This window comes from Bubalus kerabau, chromosome 20 (assembly GCF_029407905.1).
Source record: "Bubalus kerabau isolate K-KA32 ecotype Philippines breed swamp buffalo chromosome 20, PCC_UOA_SB_1v2, whole genome shotgun sequence".
NCBI lineage: Eukaryota > Metazoa > Chordata > Mammalia > Artiodactyla > Bovidae > Bubalus > Bubalus kerabau.
Window position 1 is genome coordinate 50,208,385 of NC_073643.1, and position 22,633 is coordinate 50,231,017.

Here is a 22,633-nt window from a genome sequence, read left to right on the forward strand (position 1 = left end):
TGCCCCTGCCTCTCTCTTCATATTAAGGTTGCCTGGTTACTTACTGTGTGCTGGGTCAAGAGGCTGTAGTTTCTGCTGGGTGGCCCTGCTGCCCATCCAGGGCCTGACCCAGCCAGCAGCTTTTGGACCTCCAGCAGTTCTGACTTTGTCCATTAGATGGCACAAGATGTCTGTGGCTGGGCCCATTGATCCCAGACATCAAGGGCACCCTTGGGGTCTTTTTCTTAACTGCAGCCAGCAAGTGAAGATCTAAAATTTGTTTTGTTTTGTTTAGCCGCGCCACACAACTTGTAGGATATTAGTTCCTGGACCAGGGATAGAACTCAGGCCCTCAGCAATGAAAGGACAGAGGCCTAACCACTGGACTGCCAGGGAATTCCCTGCAAGCAGAGATCTTTACGGAAGATCCTTACCCTGCTTCCTAGACTCGGAGCCAGGCCCAGAGAGGAAGAGGACCTGGTGAGGCCATGCAAGTTCAGCCCCTGCGATGGGCTGCTTTTCTGCAGTGTGGGATGGGCTGCCCCCACATCCTGCCCGAGTAAACCCAGGCCTCCCCTGCAGTCACAGCTGGGGGCCTGGCTGAGCTTAGATCCCCAGGGTGAGCTGGCAGGCTGAGTTGTTGGGCCTCCCGCCCACAGCTGGTGGCCACATGCTGGTTGAGGGGCTGTCCAGCTCAATCTCCAGCTAGACATTGGCCCCTGGCCTGGGTGACAGGCTGAAGCATCTCCCCGGGGAGATGGATGCAGAGGGACTCCACCCTTCCAAGGACCCAGGATATGACCACCATCATGGCAGCCGCTGCACAAGCACCTCTCACCAGTTTATAGAGCCTGGTACCCCTAAGGTGGCTGGTCCCTGGCTCTGGACGGAGGAGACTGAGACCCAGAGAGGGAAGGGCCTTGCCCAAGGTTCTTCAGGGGATCCAGAGGAAGGATGGCCTTCCTGAGTAGACCCTTGCTCAATCCCAGGTCAGGAGGCACGTGTATTTCTAGAGGAGATGGGGACCGGGAGACAGGTTTCCAGGTCCCTGGGTCCTTCTTATGCTGACTCAAGAGACTGATTTGTTTCCAAAAAAAAAATTTTTTTTAAAAGAGAGACATTGATCTATTTCCCTTTCAGAAATGAGCTAGAAAGGGAGGTGGGATCCCAGCACCTTTAGGAGCAAAGGGGCAGGACAGAGCAAGTCCTGTTCTCAGGCTGCTATGTGGCCTGGATCACCTCTTTCATTCTCTGATGCCATTTGAGGGCTCAGGCTCGTCTCTCCAGGAGGCCTAACTTACAGTAAGTTTCTAGAATCCTGGGAGCACCAAGATTCTGGCTCAAGGTTGAAATCTTAGCACCCAAGGCTTCAGAGTGTAGGGGTCTGGAATGGGGTAGAGTGGCAGCTGTGGAGGGTGGAGACAGGGACTACTGTTGAGGAGATGATGGGGGTCTCCTCGAGTGTCCTTATTCAGCCTCTCAGCCTCATCTCCCTTCTTGTCGCTATTCTGTGACTCTCCTGTCCCCTGGATCAGCACTCAGAGCAGAGGGAATGGGGGTATGAGCATCCTCCCCCTACCTTCACTCTGGAGGAACCATAGATATAGGGCCTACAGGCAGAGGGGAAGTCTGGGAAGAACCCACCACTCACCTAGTGATGCTCTGGGCCCTGGGGCTCTGGGAGAACTGGAGGAGGGAGGCGGGGCAAACGGGGCTTCTCTGGCACAAGGTGAATCCTGTTCCCTGACCCAGTGAAATGGGATGTGGGGCCTGGAGGCCAGATAGGAATAGGCCTGGGTGGAGAAGTCTGGCCATTCATCTGTTGCCAATTTCAGATCTGTAAAGTGTGGACGGCCCTCAAGTCCTCTTCCAAAGCACAGAGTCCCTTGGGCTGGAATGAGTACCCCTAGGCAACCTGGGCCCTGTCAGGGGAGCTGGGGAGCCAGGCCAAGGCTTCAGGGGGCTGGACTCTTGGTGTCAGGGACCTGGGCACAGAATCAGCCTGTGGGGGGTCTCTGTCATGGGCAGTGGAGGGGCAAGGAGCAAAGGAGAGCCCAGCTAGACCACCCATCCAGCTCATCAACCTCTGATCTCCCTTCCAGGCTATCTCTCCCCCTTGACATTTTGCTAGAGCCGAGGGACTTGGGTTTATGGACATTTCCGTATAAACCATCATAGTCTGGCCAGAAAAAAAGTCTCCCAAATGGAGAACAAGCTATTCTGACACAGAGCCACCAACTGGGCCAGCGGAGGTGGAGGGAGAGACTGCAGGTGGATGGCGGGGCACTCGACCCCTCCCTCCTCCTCCCGCCTTGGACTGGGTGGAGCCGCTGCCTTATAAGCAGCAGAGGCGGGCCTGGCGGCTAATGAGCAAACTACAACCAGCGGCAGCGCGGGACCCAGGGCAGCTCTGCAAGCAGCTCGGTGCCCGTTCCTCAGCATGGCCCCCTCAGCCTGGGCCGTCTGCTGCCTCCTGGGGGGCCTCCTCCTCCGGGGGGGCAGTCCCAGCCCCGGCCCCAGCGTGCCCCGCCTGCGGCTCTCCTTCCGAGGTAGGGCAGTGCACTCTGTGTGCGCGTCCGTGGAGCCCCTGACCCTGCTATACCCCAGGTGTGGGACTCTAGCCAGCCCCAGGCAGTCTGTTCTGCCAGCGGAGGGGGGATTCAGCCACTCCTAGCACAGCCTGCAGGAAGGACTTTACAGTTATTCCCGGCCATGTGCTCCCTGCTGGCTGCCAGAGGCTCCTGGGAGGAAGGCAGGGGGAGGCGGACCAATCCTGGCAGATGGGACCGGGGTGGAGGTGGGAGACAGAGACACACTGGGGGAGAACCTGAGTGAGGGGGCTTAGAGAAAAGGAGAGGGAGCTCAGTAGAGGTGGGCAGAGAGAGATGGGAAGGGGGCAGAGAGGGCAAGTCTGGAGGATCTGTCTACTCTCAGCTGCACTCCTTGCCCAGGGCAGACAGTGGGGAAGAGGGGGCCCCTCAGCCGATCCCCACAACCCTGTTCCCACTCCTGCCTCTGGCAGCCCACTTTGTAATGCTGGCCTTTCTCTTCCCCTCCATCCATGAGGCTCTGTGTGGCTTCCCTTCTTTGCCCATCCTGGCCCAGGAAGTTCCTCTGCACATCTAACCGGTTGTGTTGGATGTTGTTAGATCACAAGCATGCTGTGCTGCAGCCGGCACAAGCCTCTTCTGAATCTGATGAGACGCAGGCTGCCACAGAGTTTTCTCCATGGGGAAACCAGAGGGATGCTCACCTTCTCCCAGTCCAAGGGGCGAGACTCAGGCCTTCTCTGGAGAGTTGGGGGACAGGGGACATGGCTCCACTCTGGAGTATGAAGGGAGTGTGGTGGTGGCGGGGTTGGGGAGGAGGGGGTGGAATGGGGTCCTGCCCTGGGAGCTGTGGCTTTGGGGGAAGTCAGGCTACAAGAAAAGGTCCAAATAGGGCAAATCTACTCCAAAGTACTGTCAGTCCTGGAAGGCTTCCTGGAAGAGGCTGTTAATGAGTTTGGGGATAGAGTTGAGTGTTTGGGGATAGAAAAGATGACCTTTGGGGCAGGCTTGGCTATCCCCCCTCCCCAAGGGTGGCCAGACATCCTGCTGTTTGTTTGCACACCCATCTCCTCCAGCTACCTAGCTGGACCCCAAAGACCTATTTCAGGACTCCCACCTCCTGGGATCATCATCCGCAGACAGCCACCTCCATTCCTGGGTAGGCAGAGTCTATGGAGGAGAAAACCCTCTTTAGCCATATCCCTGGACCAGAGCCTAGAGATCCACCTGGCCGTATCTGGCCTCTCCCACACCCAGGCCTTAGGCAGATGCTCCCTCTGCTGGGAACACTCTCCCCTGTCTGCCCGTCCCACTGAGTCAGCTTTGTATGCTACTCAGACCACCCAGACTTCCTCCAGGCTCTCCCAGCACTTCACCCAGCTTGCAGCCATAAGTTCTGCTGGTGGGGCCATCTTCCTTGAGGAGCCGGTAGAACACAGGCCAGGGGAAGGAGATGTGAACTGAAGACAAGGGGGCAGGCCTCTGGGTGGGCTTGGCTGGGTGGGGGGCTCTGAGTCCCCTGTCCCACCCACCCCCAGGAGTCACTTCCCAGAAGCCCTCCAGCAGCCCTGTGGATGGAAACATTTTCCAGATGTGAGTGTGTGTGGGGCGGTAGATGCACAGCTGGGACCCTCCACCTCCACACACTGGCTGGAGAAGTGGGCTGAGCAGCAGCTCTGACCCCCTCCCTCGGCTCCCTCCTAGACCTCCTATTTGCCAACCGTTCTGCCATCTTTCTGGGGCCCCGGGGCTCCCTGGACCTTCAGGCCATGTACCTGGATGAGTACCGCGACCGACTGTTTCTGGGCGGCCGTGATGCCATCTATTCTCTGCGGTTGGACCAGACATGGCCGGATCCCCGGGAGGTGAGCTGTTGGGAAGCAACTCTCTCTGAGGGCTAGGTGACTCCAGACGGGAGGCTGACTGGGGCAACTGAGGCTGTGAGGTCAGGGGTCAGCCAGGCTGACCTGGCTGTGTTTCAGGTCCTGTGGCCACCGCAGCCCGGACAGAGAGAGGAGTGTGTTCGCAAGGGAAGAGATCCTTTGGTGAGTGCTATCAGGAGGGACTGTCACCGACCCTGACCCACACCCAGGTCCTGACCCCAGGTGCCTGAGCTGGGGCCACATGGAACAGATCTTGATGGTCTGGTAGAATTTCCCCTCACCCAAGATCCATCCCCCACCTGCCTTCTCCCCAGGTGGAGTGCGCCAACTTTGTACGGGTGCTGCACCCCCACAACCGGACCCACCTGCTGGCATGTGGCACTGGCGCCTTCCAGCCCACCTGTGCCCTCCTTGCTGTTGGGCATCGTGGAGAGGTGAGCTGCAGCGGCCCCACAGAGGGCTGGGAAGCTGTGACATTTCCTCCTACTGTCTGAATTCTACCCATTGAGCCTGGGTCAGGGCAGAGGGGTCAGAGCCTGAAAGGCGCCTTTGTGCCAGGGAGCCGCCCCTACTGGCAAGGTCCTGAATGAGGGCGCCTTCCACCCACCCCTACTGTCTAGCCGCACGCAATGGCCACTGCCCGGGTAGGAGGCTGGCACTGCTTTCCCAGGTAACTCCTCTCCCTCCCTCTCCCCAGCATGTGCTCCATCTGGAGCCCCAAAGCATGGAAAGTGGGAGGGGGAGATGCCCACACGAGCCCAGTCGTCCCTTCGCCAGTGCCTTTGTAGGTGGGTGACACCCAGGCCAGGGCCGGCATGACAAAGGTGGGGGTTGGCCAGCCTCATTGGGAAGGGATGGGCCAGGTTCAGGGCCTGGCCCTCCTCCCCTGACTCTGCCCCCACCCCAACCCTAGGAGGGGAGCTGTACACAGGCCTCAATGCCGACTTCCTGGGGCATGAGGCCATGATCTTCCGGTCTGGGGGTCCCCGACCAGCCTTGCGTTCTGACTCTGACCAGAACCTCCTGCACGGTGAGCTCAGGGCTCTGTGAAGAGCAAGGCTTGACTGGGTTCTGCCCCTGGCACCGGCAGTGAGGAAGGAGTGGGGACCGGAGGGGCAGCCCATCCCCACTCCACTCCCTAAGACCCACTGGGGTCCCTGGGGTCCCTGCGCCTGTTCTCCTCCTCACTGGTTCACCCCTGCCCTGTTCCTCCCCGTGAGGGCCCTACCAACTCCTCCCTGTTACCTCCCAGACCCCAGGTTTGTGCTGGCCGCCCGGATCCCTGACAATTCCGACCCGGACGATGACAAAGTGTACTTCTTCTTCTCGGAGACGGTCCCCTCGCCTGACGGAGGCCCGGGCCGTGTCACCGTCAGCCGAATGGGCCGCGTCTGCGTGGTGAGAGCTGTGGAAGGGACAGTGAGGTTGGAATCCTGGCCATACACGTCTTCCCAGCCCTGTCCCCACCTGAAACAGTAGGCAAACTGAAGCAAGGGTGTGGGGCTGACATCCATGCCTCCCTCCAAGGGTGAGGGTGGAGGAGCAGGAAAGGGGGCGGCCTGTCCTCGGGCCCCAAGGCTGACTGGCCCCCACCCTCCAGAATGATGCGGGCGGCCAGCGGGTGCTGGTGAACAAATGGAGCACCTTCCTCAAGGCCAGGCTGCTCTGCTCCGTGCCTGGCCCTGGCGGTGCTGAGACCCACTTCGACCAGCTGGGTAAGGGCATGGCCAGAGCACATGGGGTGAGGGCTGGAGAGGGCTCAGAGCCCATGAGTGGGGGGCACTGGCGGTGGCCTTCTGTCTCCCAGAGGACGTGTTCCTGCTGTGGCCCAACTCGGGGAAGAGCCTGGAGGTGTACGCTCTGTTCAGCACGGTCAGGTGGGCAGATGGCCTCCCCTTACCCCCACCCCCGGCCCTGTCTCTACACCCTGGCCTCCCCTGTTGAGCCCCTGCTCTCACGTCCCAGCCTAGCCAGGGGTCCCTGACTCTGTCCCTGACTCGGTGACTCCGTGGCTGTATTCTTTGCCTGGGTGTCCTTGTTTTCCCGTCTCTGCTGACCGCAGGCACCATCATCCTCCCTATGGAACTATGCTGCCCCCTTCCTGTCTCTGAGAACCTCCCTGGCCTGACTATCCCTGTCTGTTCTCTGCAGTGCTGTGTTCCAGGGCTATGCCATCTGTGTGTACCACATGGCTGATATCTGGGAGGTCTTCAAGGGGCCCTTTGCCCACCAAGATGGTCCCCAGCACCAATGGGGCCCCTATGGGGGCAAGGTGCCCTTTCCACGTCCTGGCATGGTGAGTATCTACCTGGGACCAGGGCAGGGAAGAGGGCTGAGTAGATGCTGGGAGGGGCTCTAGATGCCAAGGACAGGCTTGGGTCTGCGCAAAGCCCCAGGGCAGCGGCTGGGCTGGGTGGGGTGAGGAGGGGAGCGGAGCCCTGACTACACTGAGGAGTCTCTCATACAGCACTAAGGGTCCACGAGCTGTCCCTCGGAGGCTGGTGTGAACAGCCAGTGGAGTCTAGACACAGACTGGGGGTGGGGAATGTGACAACCCAGGAGGCTTCAGGCATTCCCTTTGCCATGGCCTACAGTGTCCCAGTAAGATGACTGCACAGCCAGGACGACCCTTTGGCAGCACCAAGGACTACCCGGATGAGGTGCTGCAGTTTGCCCGAGCCCACCCACTCATGTTCCGGCCCGTGCGTCCCCGGCGGGGTCGTCCTGTCCTTGTCAAAACCCATCTGGCCCAGCAGCTACGTCAGATCGTGGTGGACCGTGTGGAGGCAGAGGACGGGACCTACGACGTCATCTTTCTGGGGACTGGTAGGTGGGCTGCATGGGGTGCCTGGCCAGGGGAGGTGTGTGGGGACCTGAGCTGCCCCTTCCTCTCCCACTGACCCCTCCTCCCCTGCCCCAGATTCAGGGTCCGTGCTCAAGGTCATTGCCCTCCAGGGGGCGGGCTCTGCAGAGCCTGAGGAAGTAGTTCTGGAAGAGCTCCAGGTGTTTAAGGTGAGCAGGGGGAACTGATGGGGAGGGTTCCCTTAGGCTCCATCCCTGTGTCTAGGCCTGGCTACAAGGAAGCAGGAGCAAAGTGTAGGAGGGAAATGGGCCTATCTTTACCGAACCCGCAGTCAGTGGGCAGTGGGCCTCACTATCGCAGGGGCCTTGCCGACGCTTCTAAATGACTGCGGGCCTAGAGACGTAGTCTGTGAGTTGAGAGGAGGGGGGCCCAGGGACAGATGGCCAAGGCGATCGCCCCTTGACAAAGCCCTGCCAGGCTCAAGTTGTAGTGAGGGGTGATTGACACCCCAAGGGGTTCTGTTGACCCCTCTACAGAGTCAGGCAGGGGGTCATCTGTGTTTGGGGAACTGCTGAGCTTCCCCAAGTGGGTGGAATGGGTGATTTGGGACAGCTGCCTCATTGCTGGGGGACAGGGCTGTGGGAGGGGACACCAGAGCTTTGTGCTTTTAGCCAAGCCTTGGAGGCCAGCCAGGGAGAGGGGACCTTTCTAAAACACAATGTGTGGGAAAGACCATCTGGCCTTAGTTGCCAGGGAGTGCACTGACCTGGGAGAAAGATGGCTTTCACTCAAGAGGCTGGAAGAGGCTGAAAGCAGGGATTCAGGGCAGGTCTCGCTTCTTTCCCAGGTGCCAACACCCATCACTGAGATGGAGATCTCCGTCAAAAGGGTAAGAGCAGCTGCCGTGGCTGCCAAATCCTCCTTCCTCTGATCTCCTAAAGTTTCCCTGAGCCCTGCTGTTTCCCAGCAGGCCCTGGGGCTGCCTGATTAGGCCCTGCAATGACGGTTGTGGGTTCAGCTAGGAGCTGAGATTCCCACGCACGAAACCCATGGGCAGTGGGAGGCCCTCAGTAAGTGAGCCTGTGTTCAGATAAGGGGAGATCCACAAAGGCCAGCAACTCAGGGCAGACAAAAATGTGCTTGAAAACAGGATCCAGATTTTATGTCAAACAGATTTTAGAGACATGCTGTGTGTCCTTTTGCAAGTGGCAAAACCTCCCCAAGTTCATCTGCCCCAGTTTATCTTTGGGTAAATCTCTACTTTTGTGCTAGGACTGCTCAAGGCAGTTCACCTCTAAAGTCAGAGGCAAGGCCATTGGGGTAGAAGGCAAAGGTCTCCTGCTGGGAGGGTCTGGAAAAGCCCCGTAGAAAAAAGACCCCAGGTGTGCCCCATCTCCTCCACGCCCTAGCATCGGATCCGATGTAGATCAGGTGGGTGATAAACATTTTTTGTTCTGGGAATGCACTCAGGAGGTTCTGAAAGACTCTTGCAAATGTCAGGAGTGCCGAGGGGGCTGAGAGCCTAGCTGCTTCTGTGTGGAGCACAGACTCACCTCGGGCTCTGCCTGTGTCCCTCCCAGCAAATGCTGTACGTGGGCTCAAGGCTGGGCGTGGCCCGGTTGCAGCTGCACCAGTGCGAGACGTATGGCAGTGCCTGTGCGGAGTGCTGCCTGGCTCGGGACCCCTACTGCGCCTGGGATGGTGCCTCCTGCACCCGCTACCGGCCCGGCTCCAGCAAGCGGCGGTTCCGCCGCCAGGACATCCGGCATGGCAACCCTGCCCTGCAGTGCCTGGGCCAGAGCCAGGAGGGTGAGCAGCGGAGGGCACCTGTCGCCCCTGTGGAGTGTGGCCTCAGGCTGCTCCTGTGGTCACAGGCAGCCCTCAGTTTCTCTCTGTGTGTAGCTCCTGTCAGCTATGGGTGCAGCGTCTTTGGGTAGAGAGAGGGGCTTAGGGATCAGCAGATGCCTAGTCCCTGTCACATTCATGGGGGGCCCTGGGCTGTGGGAGTCAGTTGGTGGTCCTGGGGGCCTTACGGTTCCTGAGCTGAGCCCACTTCCAAATCTCCCCCAGAGGAGACTGCCGGACTCGTGGCGACCACCACCGTCTACGGCACGGAGCACAACAGCACCTTCCTAGAGTGCCTGCCCAAGTCCCCACAGGCTGCCGCGCATTGGTTCTTGCAGAGGCCCGGGGCCGAGAGGCCTGAGCAGGTGAGTGAGGACCTGGCTCCAGCCTGCACGTGTCCTGAGTCACACCCCTCCCTGAGCTCTCGGGGGAACCTGCCAAGATCAACTTAAGAAAAGCGTGCATCAGGCCCCTGGGGTGCCTAGAAGGAGGTGCCCCTGTTCCTGCCATCTGGGAACACCCAGGCCAGATGTGGCAGAACTTCTCCAGTGACAGGCAGCCCACAAATTCCCAGGCCCTGGGCTGGGCTCTGTCTGAGAGGGCCTGGCAGAGATGGCGGAGAGGGAAGGGGGGCTGGGCTGGTCAGGAAGGCTCCCATGCCTACACATATGGCTCATCTTTGAAGGGGTCTCTTCCTCAGGGTCTTCCTTCACCCTAGGAGGCCTGGGCCCCTGACCACCGGCCCTTGCACATACACCTCCACCACACACACACACAAGTACACACTGCCTGGCCCCTCACTTCCTCCCTAGAGTCCAGCTGTCTGCCTAGGCCCTCTCCTCCCCCATCCAGAAAAGTCTGTCAACCCCAGAGATGGCTTCATTCTGGGGCCTGAGGTTGGGTGTGGGTGGGGCAGGGTGAAGAGCCATTCTCAAGCTGCTCCCACGGATGGGAAGGGGAGGGAGTGGGTTGATTACAGGAGGGGCTCTCCTCCCAGCTTGAGAACTGGGGGAGGCCAGCCTTGGGCCAGCTGTTGGGCTGGGCACTGAGAAGTCTCCCTGGGAGGGCAGACTCAGGGGAGCAATGAGATGGAGTTACACAACACTCACCACCCAAGCAGTGCAGCCTCGGTGTACACACGTGCGGACTAAAGCCCAGCCAGGGTCCAGGCCAAAGATGGGTTGGATCGGAACCATGCTCCCCTCCTACACCATGATGGGCCTGTGGGCCCTTCAATGTCGGGGGAGTGAACAGTGCAGACCAAGACAGGGAGAGCTCTGTACAGTGGCGAGTGTAGAGCAGTTTTAGTCCTGGGGCTGGGGGTAAACCCTGACTTGAGAAAAAGCCCATAAATACCCTTTAACCCTCTCTGTTCTCTGGGAATGTGTGCCAGGGGCCCCCAAGGCCAAGATAGGGGCTCCAGAGCTCTGACGAGGGGAGAAACCAGTCAATCAAACCTTTGAGAAGCCCCCTTCGCAGGCCCTGTCCTGGGTTCTGGGAAAGTGAGGCCCTGCCGGCAGTTAGTTCAGTCAAGGACGCTGAGCCTGCCATGCTGCTGGGAAGGGGAGAATGAGCCCTGAGATGGCAAATGTGGAAAAGCAAGGGGCAAAGAAGTTGATGGGGCAAACGCTGCTCCAGGTGCCCTCACGCCCTCCCACACCTCCAGCAGGTGAAGACCGATGAGCGCGTCCTGCAAACAGAGCAGGGGCTGCTGTTCCGCAGGCTCAACCGCCTGGATGCGGGCACCTATACCTGCATGACGCTGGAGCACGGCTTCTCCCAGGTGGTGGTCCGCCTGGCTCTGGAGGTGATCGTGCCTGCACAGCTCGACATTCTGTTCCCCCGGGAGCCGAGGCCAGAGGAGCCCACAGCCCGAGGCGGCCCCGCCTCCCCCTACTCCAAGGCCTGGTATAAGGACATCATGCAGCTCATCGGCTTCGCCAACCTGCCCCGGGTGGATGAGTACTGTGAGCGAGTGTGGTGCCCCTCCCGCAGCCGCACCGGCGGCAAACAGGCCAAGGGCAAGAGCTGGGTGGGGCTGGAGCTGGGCAAGAAGGTGAAGAGCCGGGTGCAGGCCGAGCGCAATCGGACACCCCGGGAGGTATGAGGCTACATAGAGGAGGGAGGAGGAGGGGGTGGTTGGGATGGGCCGAGTGGCCAGAAGCAGCCCCCAGCATCTCCCACCCACCCAGCTAGGGCAGAGGGGGTTAATGTGCCTGATGGCCTCTTAGAGATAGAATCTCTGTCCCCAGGCCCCTTCCAGGCCACCCACAGGATAGGCTGGGGCCTGATGGAGGGCCCTGTGTCCCAGGCCTGTTCCTCGTCCCTCTCTGGGCTCTCAGTCCCAGGCGGGAGTCAACACCCTCTGGCTGCTGGCAACCCCAGTGGGTCTGCTATTTGTTCTTGAGCAAGGCTCCCACAGCACATTTCCGCTTGTGCCCAGAGGCGAGAGGGTTGGGTGGTTCTTACCCAGCCTGCAGAACAATGGCCATTCTGAGTGACCCTTAGAGTGGGTGTGTGGGTGCGGCTGAGGTGGTGTCTGGGCAGGGGGCCCTCAGGCAGACAAGGAGGGTGGAAGTCACCCCTCAGCTAGCACTGGCTAAGAAGACCTACCTTGACTGAGGTGGAGGAAAGTGGAGGCGCTGGGAAGGTGGAACAGCAAGAACCCCCTCCCACTTTGTGCCCTGATGTCTTGGTGGTTGCCTGCCACTGCCCACCCCCTCTTCTCCTTCTCAAAATCACAGAAGCACAGACTGCTAGAGCTCCCTGAACCTCCCAGCCTAACTTCTCTACCCCGGGCCCCGTTGCTGCCAGGCATGTTTCCTGAGATGCCCACCCCCTCCTGATGGGATTGCCTCTCCCCACCATCAGGGTCTCCATGTTAATGGGCAGGGAGAGGGTGAATTCTGGGAGAAGCTGTCCCTCATCTTTGTGGACTAGGAGATAGGGAGAGGGGAGTTGGGGTATTTAGAGGAGTGGGCTGTCTTTCCCAGGGCAATGCAAGCTTGCACACAGCTGGGACAATGGGGACGTGGCAGCTGTGTGAGCAGGCTGTGTGGTGAGGACAGAAGGCAGCGCTCTGCCTAGGGGGCCACAGAGGACTGAGATGGGGAGAGGTTAGGAGACCCTAGGCTCGGCTACGGGACCCAGGAGCAGGAATTCTCAAGGCCCCTAGAAGGTGTCAATCAGCCCAGAAGCCACAGGTTTCCCACCCTGGGATCTTTGGTTTCTGCTAAATAAGGGTTTGTCATGGGTGGTTCATTTATGAACCCTATATTTTTCTTTTAAGGGAGAAAATAGCAGGGGGAAGCTTCTAAAGCCTGCTGGTTCTTGGGGGGTGCTGCCGGCTCAGGTAGCCAGGACACATTCTGTCTGGGTGTGTAGGGAGGTGTTTTTGCCATCAGCAGTAATGTGTTTCTTGGGCTGGGGAGCATGGAGGAGGAGGAGGACTAAATGAAAAGTTGTTCCCAGCCCGCATATGAACAAGTCAGTGACGCACAAAATGGACAGGAGCGGGACAAGAGCCTCATGTTCAAGATTCCCTCCATTAAAAACCAAGATGAAGGAAGGGGGGGAAAAAAAAACAGATAAAAAGACAAGGCTTCCTGCCCGCCTGAACTCAAACCCAGACTATGTGTGCCTTGGATTGCATCTGAGCCCCACGTCCACTCCCCACCTCCCGGTTCCTGCCACCTCTAGAGAACTGGGATCTGAAACAGGCCCCTTCCCCTCTTCGCATGGAAAGTGAGCCAGATGTGTCCTGAGGCTAACCTGACAGCACCTGGGGAAGCCTGCAGCCAGCGGCACTTGTGGCTGGGATGTCAGCAGGTAAAAGCAGCGGAGGAGCACCGTGCAGAGGGGCTGGAGAAGAGAGGGGGAGAGAAGACAGCGGCTATGGAAGAGCGTGGTGGGAGAGCCCAGAGCCCCAGGCATGGATGTCAGAGCTGCCAGCAGCTCTGCCCCCGAATCCCAAGTTTTTTCAGTGGCAACTAGGCTGGGTCCCCTGGGGAAGTTACTCTGGAAAATGGAGGGAAGAGTTCAAAATCCTGACAAGGAACACCTGCACTTGGAAAATATGGATAGCTTCTACTGATCTCCACCCCGCCATCCCCATGGTACCTTGTGTTATTCACTCCTGGAAATGCCTCTAAGTGTGAATTCTATTTTTGTATTCATCTGTCGGGATGGGCCTCGTGGTTTCTCTGTCTTCAAAGCACACTTCTCATAATTACCATTGTTCTTTATATCGTCACCGCCCCTGAGTGCTGGTGAGGAGAGTGCAGGGGTTTTCCACACAACATACAGGGAAAGGGATGAAGCTAATATTTATATCACGTAATTATATCATTATTGTGTCTGTGTATTTCTGTACTAAATTGATGCCATTCATGTGAGCTGTAAAGGAGGGGCCTTCCCTGTCCATGCCAGAAGGGCAAAAACACCCTGGGTGGTTTTTTCTAAAAGGCAAGGAGATGGGTATCAGAGGAAGGAAGAAGTCAGAGGGCTTTGCTTATGAAGCTGAGATTGCTTATTAAATTAGGAAAATCCCATCCCATGGACTTCTGAGACTTCTTGGAACTGCAGGAAGATGTTGAGCCAGGAAAAAAAAAAAAAAAAATGCTGGCAAAGAGCAGCTGGCACGTAGGCAGCCTGCTCCTTTTTCACAATAACACTTGACTTTGTGACACAACATTTGGCCTGGCGCCTGTCTTCAGCAGCCACATACCAACGTATATTAAAGCCACTGTGCTCTTGCTGGTGGCGGGGCGGAGGTTGGGGGTGGAGGGGGTGGGGAACGGGGAGGGGGGCAGGCTGTGCTGTGGGAGCTGCAGCTTTGGGAGAGGAGGGGGAGCCCCTGAGTCTGAACTACTGTGCAGGCTGCAGGAGCCACCTCTCCCCCAGCCCCACTCCCCACCGTGACATCAAGCCCCTGCCCCAAGAGCAGACTCCACTGGTGCCAGACGGAGATAGGAAAAGGCAGGGTTGCTTTAGAAATGGGAAGGACATCACCCCAAGTCACCACAGAGCCCAGCCTCTTGGTTGGATGGGCCCTTCAACCTATGCTATGGACTAGTAGGCTTAACAGTCATCAGTCATTAGTCCCATCTTGCAACCCCGGCCCTGGAGCAGGACCCCTGCTTTTGCCCCCTGGCCCGTGCACAAGCACCCAGGCCTCACAGAAAGTGAGGCCACCACTACCGTCTGAGAAGCCTCATCAGAGCACCATGTGGTGTGGACTGCTGGGCTGGGTGGGTGTGTGAATAGGGAGGGAGCCCCCCTCTCCCCTGGGATGCATGGTGTCTCTGCTCCCACATCACCACCATTCATTCCCTGAAGACCCCCTGGGCCTGGACTTCCCTTGGCCCCTCACCACCCCACCCCCCATCCCCCCATCTGGAGCCCTATTTCCTGCCGCAGGAATTTCACTCTATCTTCTGCTCCCAGATTTTTCCTCTTATATGTCCCCTAGTCTTTGGGCCTGTTTTATGATTTCTCAAACAGGTCTAGAGCTGGAAAGGGGCTTCGAGAAAGAGGTTAGTCAAATGACGTCCAAAATGGTGTCCTTTGGAACAACTGTCTCATGAGATCCTTGACAAGTCAGATAAATACGGGATTTCTGTCCCCTTCGCCCCACAGAGCTGTGCACTGCATGCTTGCTTGCCCTGTGAAGCTTCTGAGGAACCCACGATGATTCCTCATTAACTAGCATGTCTACTCTGTGCTATATGACCTTCCAAAACATGTGGTCCTCTAGCCTCCCGCCCCTGCCTTTCTTTCCCCATGGAGCAGCTGCCATTTCATGTTTCTAATGTTCTGAAGAGCATATTTTGGGGGAAATGCTGGTTAGATTAATTCCCTCCCTTTACATGTGAGATTAATTAATTAATCTTTGCCTTCTAAGCCTATAAGCTCTGGAGGCCCTGACTTCCCAGATGGAATAGACACATCTTGGTTTCCCATGGCCAGCACCACAGCAGGACCTGACACCCCATGCTGCCACCCCGCCGGTCTGGTGTTCCTGGGACCTGGACTCTGCCCTGCCTCTGGCTTCTGTCCTCTCACACCCAGCCCGCCTCCCCAGCCCACTTCCTGCTCCTCTTGTGTCTGGCATGGTCCTCTGCGGAGGGTTAGGGTTCACTCCAAGCTTGTGGCTGTCCTGTAGTCTACAAGACTAGTTTCTAAGCAAGGGTAAGGGGCAGAGCGGGGGCAGGATGAGGGAGGAAGACAGTCCTTTTTACTTTCTCAAATGGCTTCTTTGCTAAGCCAGGGTCCAGTCTCAGACACTCCTAGAATCCCCCAACTATAGGAACAGGCAGGCAGCAGCCCTCAGGAGGCAGGTCTGGCTCCTGCCAGGTTTTCCTCTCTGTGGGCTGGCAAGGACCCGGGATGTGGTTGGAGTGAGGTGAGTCTCACAGGGCTCTGCAGACACTGAGGTGTCTCCCATCAGCCACATCTTCTTACAAGTAGCAGACAGCTGCTCAAGAATAGACCAGTTTTCACCCCAGTTAAGGATCTACCCCAACCTCACTCAAGTCCCAGCCTGAAAGGGCTCTGGCGAGGAGAAAGTTCAACACGCAGCAAGATCAAATCCCCTGGGGATATCTGAGATTACAAAGTTGGCCCTGGTGTGCAGAGAGAATGAATGGGTGGGGCTAGGTTTAGATATAATACCTGATAAGGAGCTCAAGGATTGTTAGGCCTCCACCCTGGCTTCTCTTCCGGACTCACCCACCCTCCTGGTGCACAGGAGATGAAGAAAGTGGCCCCGTGCCCACTTCCCACTGCTCAGCCCCAGCCCGCCTTTGTGTGGGTACCACTGCTGGCCCCCCACTTCCTTAGAGGCCGTGTCCTAATGGAACCTTTCACTTTCCCTGCTGGATTTTCATTAAGGAAACTTCTGGTTCCTCAATGTAGCCTATTAAAAAAAAAAATCATTTTCCACTGGGGATGGGAAATGCTGCAGTCTCCAGGGAGGCCTTGCAAGGGATGCCCACCCTCATGCTCACACTGGGCCTCCAGAAGTCAACTAGTAGCTTGTACTCAGGAGGCCAGTCTTAATTCCTGTCCCCTACAGAGGAAGATGACTGGGGTGCACCTAACCCATCCCAAGGGCGTATTTCACTGCCAAGAACATCCCACTGGGCAGAGAAGGAAGACCAGGGCACGGGGACAGCTGCAGGCAGGAGAGGATTCCAAAATGAAGCAAGGGGCCCAGAGCAGAGTCCAGGTGTCTGCCATCAAATGGAGGAGACAGAGACTTAAAGCCCAGATTTCCCACTTTGGGGGCCAACGGGGGCTCCGTTCTCACAGATAAAGGTACGGAAGAATGATGTGGCAGACCAGCAGCTTGCTTTATGGGCATGAGCTCATCTGTTCACTCTGCCTGCCCCCGCAGCTGATAAGAATCTGGTGCTGTTTCCTGCAGTCCAAGGGTCTCAGACAATGGTGTGAACGGCTGGCCCTACTGGAAAGGACATTGTTCGGGGAAGAAAAAACAACACGCTAGCACAAAGCCAGAGCAGGATCTGCCCAAACGTAAGGGCCTGTTTACAAATCTACCATTTCCAAGTAGGGGGACACAATGGGGAATTGTTTCTGGTACGGCTAGAGCCCCCTCCAGAATGCTCCTGGGGGCTGGGGACGGCTTTGATGGCCCAGACAGGTCTCCGATGCTCTGTGAGGGACGGACACTGATGGCGCACACGCCTTCCTGCTGATCAGAGGCGCACTCAGGACAGGCTCCAGGAGTGAGTTTACACCCAAGACCAGGGGGAGGAGCTCCTGGGCTTCACTCCCTCTACTGAGGCCATGAACTCAGGGATGTCAGGGGGCTGGAGGTGGTTTGCCAGGGAAAAGTGAGATTATTTTCTGAAAAACATCAACTCTTTGGTTTATGGCCTGCAACTGCCATTCTGCTTTTTGGAAAAAATGTACAAGGCATGAGACCCTTGCAAATAGCCACCCCCTCTGCAATGGGGCTCCCTGGCTTGGTCTGTAAGGGAGCCTTCTCACATCAGGGACCCTGTGATGCTACAACTCACCTGCAGGCAGTCTGGGAGCACGCAGGGGGCTGATGCTATGTCCCTGGGATCAGGGCCAATGGGGGTGCTGTTTCTCATAACAACCTCCTGCTCTGTCCACAGGAAATCAGAGCCTTTGAACCACGAACCAAAGACCCTGATGTCAGAGTGTGTGTGTGTGTGTGTGTACACGCAGCAGGAGGGTAGGGCAGAAGAGGAAAAGAACCGTATTACTCAATCCCCTTGGAATTGGGAGATCCCATTTTTAGGGGTAAGAGGAGGGCAGCTGTGGTTAGGAAGATCATTTTGGGTCTAGAGAGATCTGGAAGGCAGTCCTATCTAAGGACCTGACCTATGATAGTAAGTGTCATTAGTAACTTAGAAGTTATTGTCATGTCTATACTAATCTCTAAATATAACAGGGGCACAGCTCATGAGTAAACTTGAATGGATGTGTTCAGAACACCTGAATAGCAGTAAGTCCTGTGCAATCCTAAAATAGAAGGAAGCTTCCCTAAGCCTTTCTCAACCTTCCCTGTGTAAAGGGTTAGAATCTTCTTCCTCAACGTGCTCCCAGTGCCCTCTGGTGTTTGACAGTTAAGCAACAGCCTGATAAATGCAGGATTTGAGCACATCCAATAAATAATCCAGGTGACAGCAAACTGACTCTGAATGTGGGGCACCAAGCCAGACACCATGAGGGGGAGAAAGGTTAATAAGACAGACAGGTCCCTTCCTATCAGGGACTTCCAATCTAGAGGAAGAGACAATTATGGGACCAGATGGAGAACAGCACGGGCTATCATAGGGGTACAAGCAGAGCTCAGAGGGAGTGCCTCGGCATGAAGAAGTGGCCCTTATACCGGGTTCATCAGGCTAATGATAGAGGTTATGGCTCTCTAGACTCTAAGCCTCATGTTCAGGGCCCATTATGCCAGGGTAGCCATGGCAGAGTGCCCATGAAAGACCCTAGATGTCCATCTCAGTGGGGGCCATCCTAAGAAAAGAAGAGCTAGCAGATGTTTCATGGCAATTACCAGAAGGGAAAAGGATAGATATGTCAGCAAAGCAAGAGGATGTAGGAAACCATACAGAGAGAAGGCTTTTGCTGTCGTTCTGTGAGGCACAAGGGTCTGAGCTGAGCATTGGCCGTGGGATGGAGAGGAAGGCAAACATGTAGAAAATTCAAATGGACAAGAAAGAGCGTGGTTGAGCAGAAAAGGAAACAGAAGGAGATTCTGAAGTTTCTGGCCCTAGTTCATGGTTCCCACAAAGGTAAGAATTGGAGCAAGGGGAGCAGGGGCCCTGGGGAAATTTTATTTGATGTCTATTCCTATTCTCCCCAAGTGAACTATTTGTTTTAGGTCCTAAGTTATAAAACAGTAATTCTCTTAGATACACCATTTATGGAAACAAGTATTTAAAATATTCAAGACGAGGGACTTCCCTGGTGGTCCAGTGGTTAAGAATCCCCCCGCCAATGCAGGGGACGTGGGTATAATCCCTGGTCCAGGAGGATCCCACATGCTCTGGGACAACTAAGCCGGTGTGCCACAACTGCTGAATCTCGAGTGCCAAGAGGCTGTGCTCCACGACGAGAGAAGCCACCACATCGAGAAGCCCACGTGCTGCGACAACAGGGTGGCCCCCACTTGCCTCAACTAGAGATAGCCTGTATGCCACAACAAAGACCCAGCCCAGCCAGAAATAAATAAATAATGCAGATGAGTCTGGGCTCTCTTGTAGGGCCAAAAAGTAAAGAAGTGCTCAGAACAAACCAAAACCAAAAGGGAACACAATAATGGCAGTATGTGAAAAGGACACAGGAGTCCCAGTGGCCAAAGCTAGAACCACCTGAATAAGCAGAACCAACAGAATAAGTAGACCTGGATTATAACCCAAAGTATAATATATGTATCCATGAGTCCATACTGATATAAATGGTTGAGCAAATAAGTAAGTGGGAGAGGACAGGTAAATGTCCCATGCAGAAAGACTCCAGACAATATATGTAAATACTCAGTCCTTAAAGAAGGAGGGGACATAAATCCCCACTCATTAATTGTGGGCTGCACAGAGTGGCTTCTTTCCAAAATGTAGTGTATGAAAGGGGGAAAGGGAGTAATTTTTCTCTTTCTGGAAAAACTCGACAAACACTAATTTGGCCAGCTGACCAAGACGAACATCAAGAAGGATAAGTTACGCTGATCATACATAACTTCAATTTGACGTGATAAAAATGGCACTTTACCTCTGTGGTCTTCCTCCCTCAAACCCACGAGTGTGTGTGTGTGCTCCAGTCGCTCAGTGTGTCCAACGCTTTGAGACCCTTTGGACGGTAGCCTGCCAGACTCCTCTGTCCATGGGATTTTTCTGTCAAGAATACTGTAGCGGGTTGCCACTTCCTACTCCAGGGGAATCTTCCTAATCCAGGGATAGAACCCACATATCCTGCGTTTCCTGCATTGCAGGCAGATTCTTTACCGCTGAGCCATCGGGGAAGCCCTAATTATAAGAAAAACATCAGACAAATCCAAATTGAGCGGTCCTCAACAAAACACCTGACCATACTCCTCAAAACTGTCAAGGTCATAAAAAACCAGGAAAATCTGACAAACTGTTAGAGCCAAGAGAGCTAAAGACTCAGGATGACTCATTGCAATGCGGTATCCTGGATGGGCGGCTAGAATAGAAAAAAGACATTAGGTAAAAACTAAGGAAATCTGAATGAAATATGAGCTTTATTTGGTTAATAGTAATGTATCAGTATTGGTTCAATAATAGTAATGTATCGGTATTGGTTCATTAATTGTCACAAATGTACCATATTGCTGCAAGACATTAATGGGGGAAACTGGGCTTGGGGTATATGGGGACTCTGCAGTATCTTCACAATTTTTCTTTAAATCTTTGAAAACTATCCCAAGTTGAAAGTTTAAGGCAAAAGCCCAGTTATTTGAGAATGGCTGATTAGGCCCAGATGAAGAGGACATGTCAAATTTGGACTTTCTAGCCCGCAAAAATGGGGTTAGCTATTAACCTCAACGAAGAGTAAGGGTATACACACTGTGATAAAGTTAATAAGGGTGTGTGCACACATGTGCACTGTTCTGATAGGCACCAAATGCACACAGAGATCGGGCAACTGAATGTCTGGGTGACAAAATGCACCCCATCTCCCCACTCCCACTGTGAGCTCCACCTGCCGCCCACTGCAGCCGGGGTTTAGAGGGTGCTGATAGAGGGCCATTATTTTCAGTTACAGTGGTATTTCTCACACTTGAGTAGTATAGAAATGGACTCTTTTTTTAAAGGAAAAGATATTACCCCAGATGTCTGAGAATATGCCTGGTGACCCAAAATGTATAAGCTCTGTAAGAAACTAATGTCTTAATTTTGGAAGTATCTTTCAGTTGTGAATTATTGCTGCAAGAGTTGAATCTTTAGGATAGGTAAAATACTGTTTAAAATATAACTTGAAACCTCTCTTGTCATTTGCAGAGCGCTGACAAAGTGTCCTTGGATGTCCAGATTAGGAAGCACAGCACTGAGCCCCCTAATTTGCGGGAGAGAAAATGAAAAAAGACAGAGTCACGGGGAGCTGTGAGAAGGCCCAGGGAGCAGCAAACTCAGAAGGAGCAGGCTCTAGGGGGCAGGTCTTCCAGAAAATCGGTGCATAGCCGTCTGATGTTCAGCCCACAAGGGAAACTGTAATTGCAGGCAATTGATCATGTGGAATATATGGGAACAATTAGCTATGGGTAAATAGCATGTGAAGAGTTGACTCACTGGAAAAGACCCTGCTGGGAGGGATTGGGGGCAGGAGAAGGGGACGACAGAAGATGAGACGGCTGGATGGCATCATCGACTCAATGCACGTGAGTTTGGGTGAACTCTGGGAGTTGGTGATGGACAGGGAGGCCTGGTGTGCTGCGATTCATGGGGTCACAAAGAGTCGGACACGACTGAGCGACTGAACTGAACTGACTGAAATAGCAAAAAAAAAAAAAAAATTGTTTAAAGGAAAAAAAAATGTACAGGAGAGGAAAAATAAATATACTCCTTGACTCAGTAGTAAAGAGCAATTACATAGCCATGGTAACGTAAACACTGAAGGTTAATTTAACAGAAATTGTGATGTAATTATAAAAGACAGAGGGAATGAAAATGGGAAGGTTTTAAAGGTGCTAGGTCTTTATGGAACATATAGGAAGTAAAAAATGTCCTACGATTAATATATTAAGAAATGGCTAAAAAAGTGGAAAGTAGTTGTCTTTAGGGAATAATACTGGGGGTAGGGAAGGATGAGTCTAGAAAGTAATTTTCACTATAGTCCTTTTAGTATGCTTTGACCTTTTTAAAGTATTTTCTTTGTCCCCATCTGCCCCTTTGGGATTCCAAGTGAATCTGGTCAAATCTGAATCACTGTACACCTTCAGGTGTAAGTCTTCAGGGGTCAGCAACATTTGAACCAACCCCACTCCAGTACTCTTGCCTGGCAAATCCCATGGATGGAGGAGCCTGGTAGGCTGCAGTCCATGGAGTGGCTGGGAGTCAGACATGACTAAGCGACTTCACTTTCACATATTGGAGAAGGAAATGGCAACCCACTCCAGTGTTCTTGCCTGGAGAATCCCAGGGACGGGGGAGCCTGGTGGGCTGCCATCTCTGGGGTCACAGAGAGTCGGATACGACTGACGCGACTTAGCTTAGCTGCTGCTGCTGCGTCGCTTCAGTCGTGTCCGACTCTGTGCGACCCCATAGACGGCAGCCCACCAGGCTCCCCCGTCCCTGGGATTCTCCAGGTAAGAACACTGGAGTGGGTTGCCATTTCCTTCTCCAATGCATGAACGTGAAAAGTGAAAGTGAAGTCGCTCAGTGGTGTCCTACTCCCAGCGACCCCATGGACTGCAGCCTACCAGGCTCCTCCATCCATGGGATTTGCCAGGCAAGAGCACTGGAGTGGGTTGCCATTGCCTTCTCCAGTTTCACCTTGGTGAAACCCTGCCAACTCAATATCTGGCAATGGTCCAGAGTTCCCCCACTAATCCAAAACCCACAAAAGCATTAAAAACAAACAACTGTTCTGTTTCTCTCAAGACCTTCTGCCAAATTTCTATCTTAGCTGCCTTGCCTAATGTCTAGCATGGCCCCCTTACCTGAGCTGGAAATACTCAAGCCACCAGGTAGGAGGGTTTGACTGGAGCTGTGTCTTCACTTTTGCTGGGAGGTATGCTGATGACCAAGCTGCCTGGAGTGAGGGGAGCCCTTCTGCCCCACATGGGCATGTCTGCCCCTGGCCTGTCTGAGTCCAGGGCCCCAAGCTTTGCAGTGGTGGTATTCTCAGTCCAGGGTGGACTCCTTTGCTGCTCCCCTTCCTGATGAGATCTTGTGTGTTTATTTGCACAATGATGCAATCTCTGTCCCTGTAAAGTCCATTTACCTGCAAAATACTTCCCTCCAAAGCAACAGGTCTAAGTTGAAAGCTCTCCATTTAATTTACTGAATTTTGTAGATCCCTTAGTATGCTAGATAAATTCCAGAGCGAATGTA

The 22,633-nt window shown here is 54.9% G+C and overlaps 1 protein-coding gene and 1 long non-coding RNA gene across 3 annotated transcripts; one reads left to right on the forward strand and one right to left on the reverse strand.

The window, feature by feature from the left end:
* Positions 1 to 2,358: 2,358 nt before the first annotated feature.
* Positions 2,359 to 13,748, forward strand: SEMA3G (semaphorin 3G). Of its 2 annotated transcripts, none has more exons than XM_055558350.1 (16): positions 2,359 to 2,528; positions 4,233 to 4,393; positions 4,511 to 4,573; positions 4,726 to 4,845; positions 5,109 to 5,199; positions 5,325 to 5,441; positions 5,664 to 5,809; positions 6,012 to 6,126; positions 6,219 to 6,288; positions 6,563 to 6,707; positions 7,006 to 7,237; positions 7,332 to 7,423; positions 8,062 to 8,103; positions 8,795 to 9,023; positions 9,285 to 9,424; positions 10,726 to 13,748. In XM_055558350.1, the coding sequence occupies exons 1-16, from the start codon at positions 2,420 to 2,422 to the stop codon at positions 11,164 to 11,166; spliced, it is 2,313 nt and encodes a 770-aa protein (XP_055414325.1). In that variant the 5' UTR covers positions 2,359 to 2,419; the 3' UTR covers positions 11,167 to 13,748. The 2 variants fall into 2 exon arrangements, with proteins under 2 accessions (XP_055414325.1, XP_055414326.1); XM_055558351.1 differs by having other exon boundaries at positions 10,729 to 13,748.
* On the reverse strand, positions 3,188 to 8,104 carry LOC129635396 (uncharacterized). The gene is made up of 6 exons (XR_008706263.1): positions 7,981 to 8,104; positions 5,657 to 5,816; positions 4,777 to 4,921; positions 4,304 to 4,398; positions 3,646 to 3,698; positions 3,188 to 3,471 (listed from the first exon to the last, which is right to left on the reverse strand). It is a non-coding gene; the product is annotated as an uncharacterized LOC129635396 (long non-coding RNA).
* Positions 13,749 to 22,633: the final 8,885 nt, after the last annotated feature.

What these genes read in the sequence shown, in the direction of transcription:
- SEMA3G (XM_055558350.1), top strand. Translation starts at nt 2,420, where the DNA reads ATGGCCCCCTCAGCCTGGGCCGTCTGCTGCCTCCTGGGGGGCCTCCTC. An exon ending in CTGTTGGGCATCGTGGAGAG is followed by an intron (nt 4,846 to 5,108) that starts GTGAGCTGCAGC and finishes CCCTCTCCCCAG; the next exon opens with CATGTGCTCCATCTGGAGCC. An exon ending in TGGAGATCTCCGTCAAAAGG is followed by an intron (nt 8,104 to 8,794) that starts GTAAGAGCAGCT and finishes TGTCCCTCCCAG; the next exon opens with CAAATGCTGTACGTGGGCTC.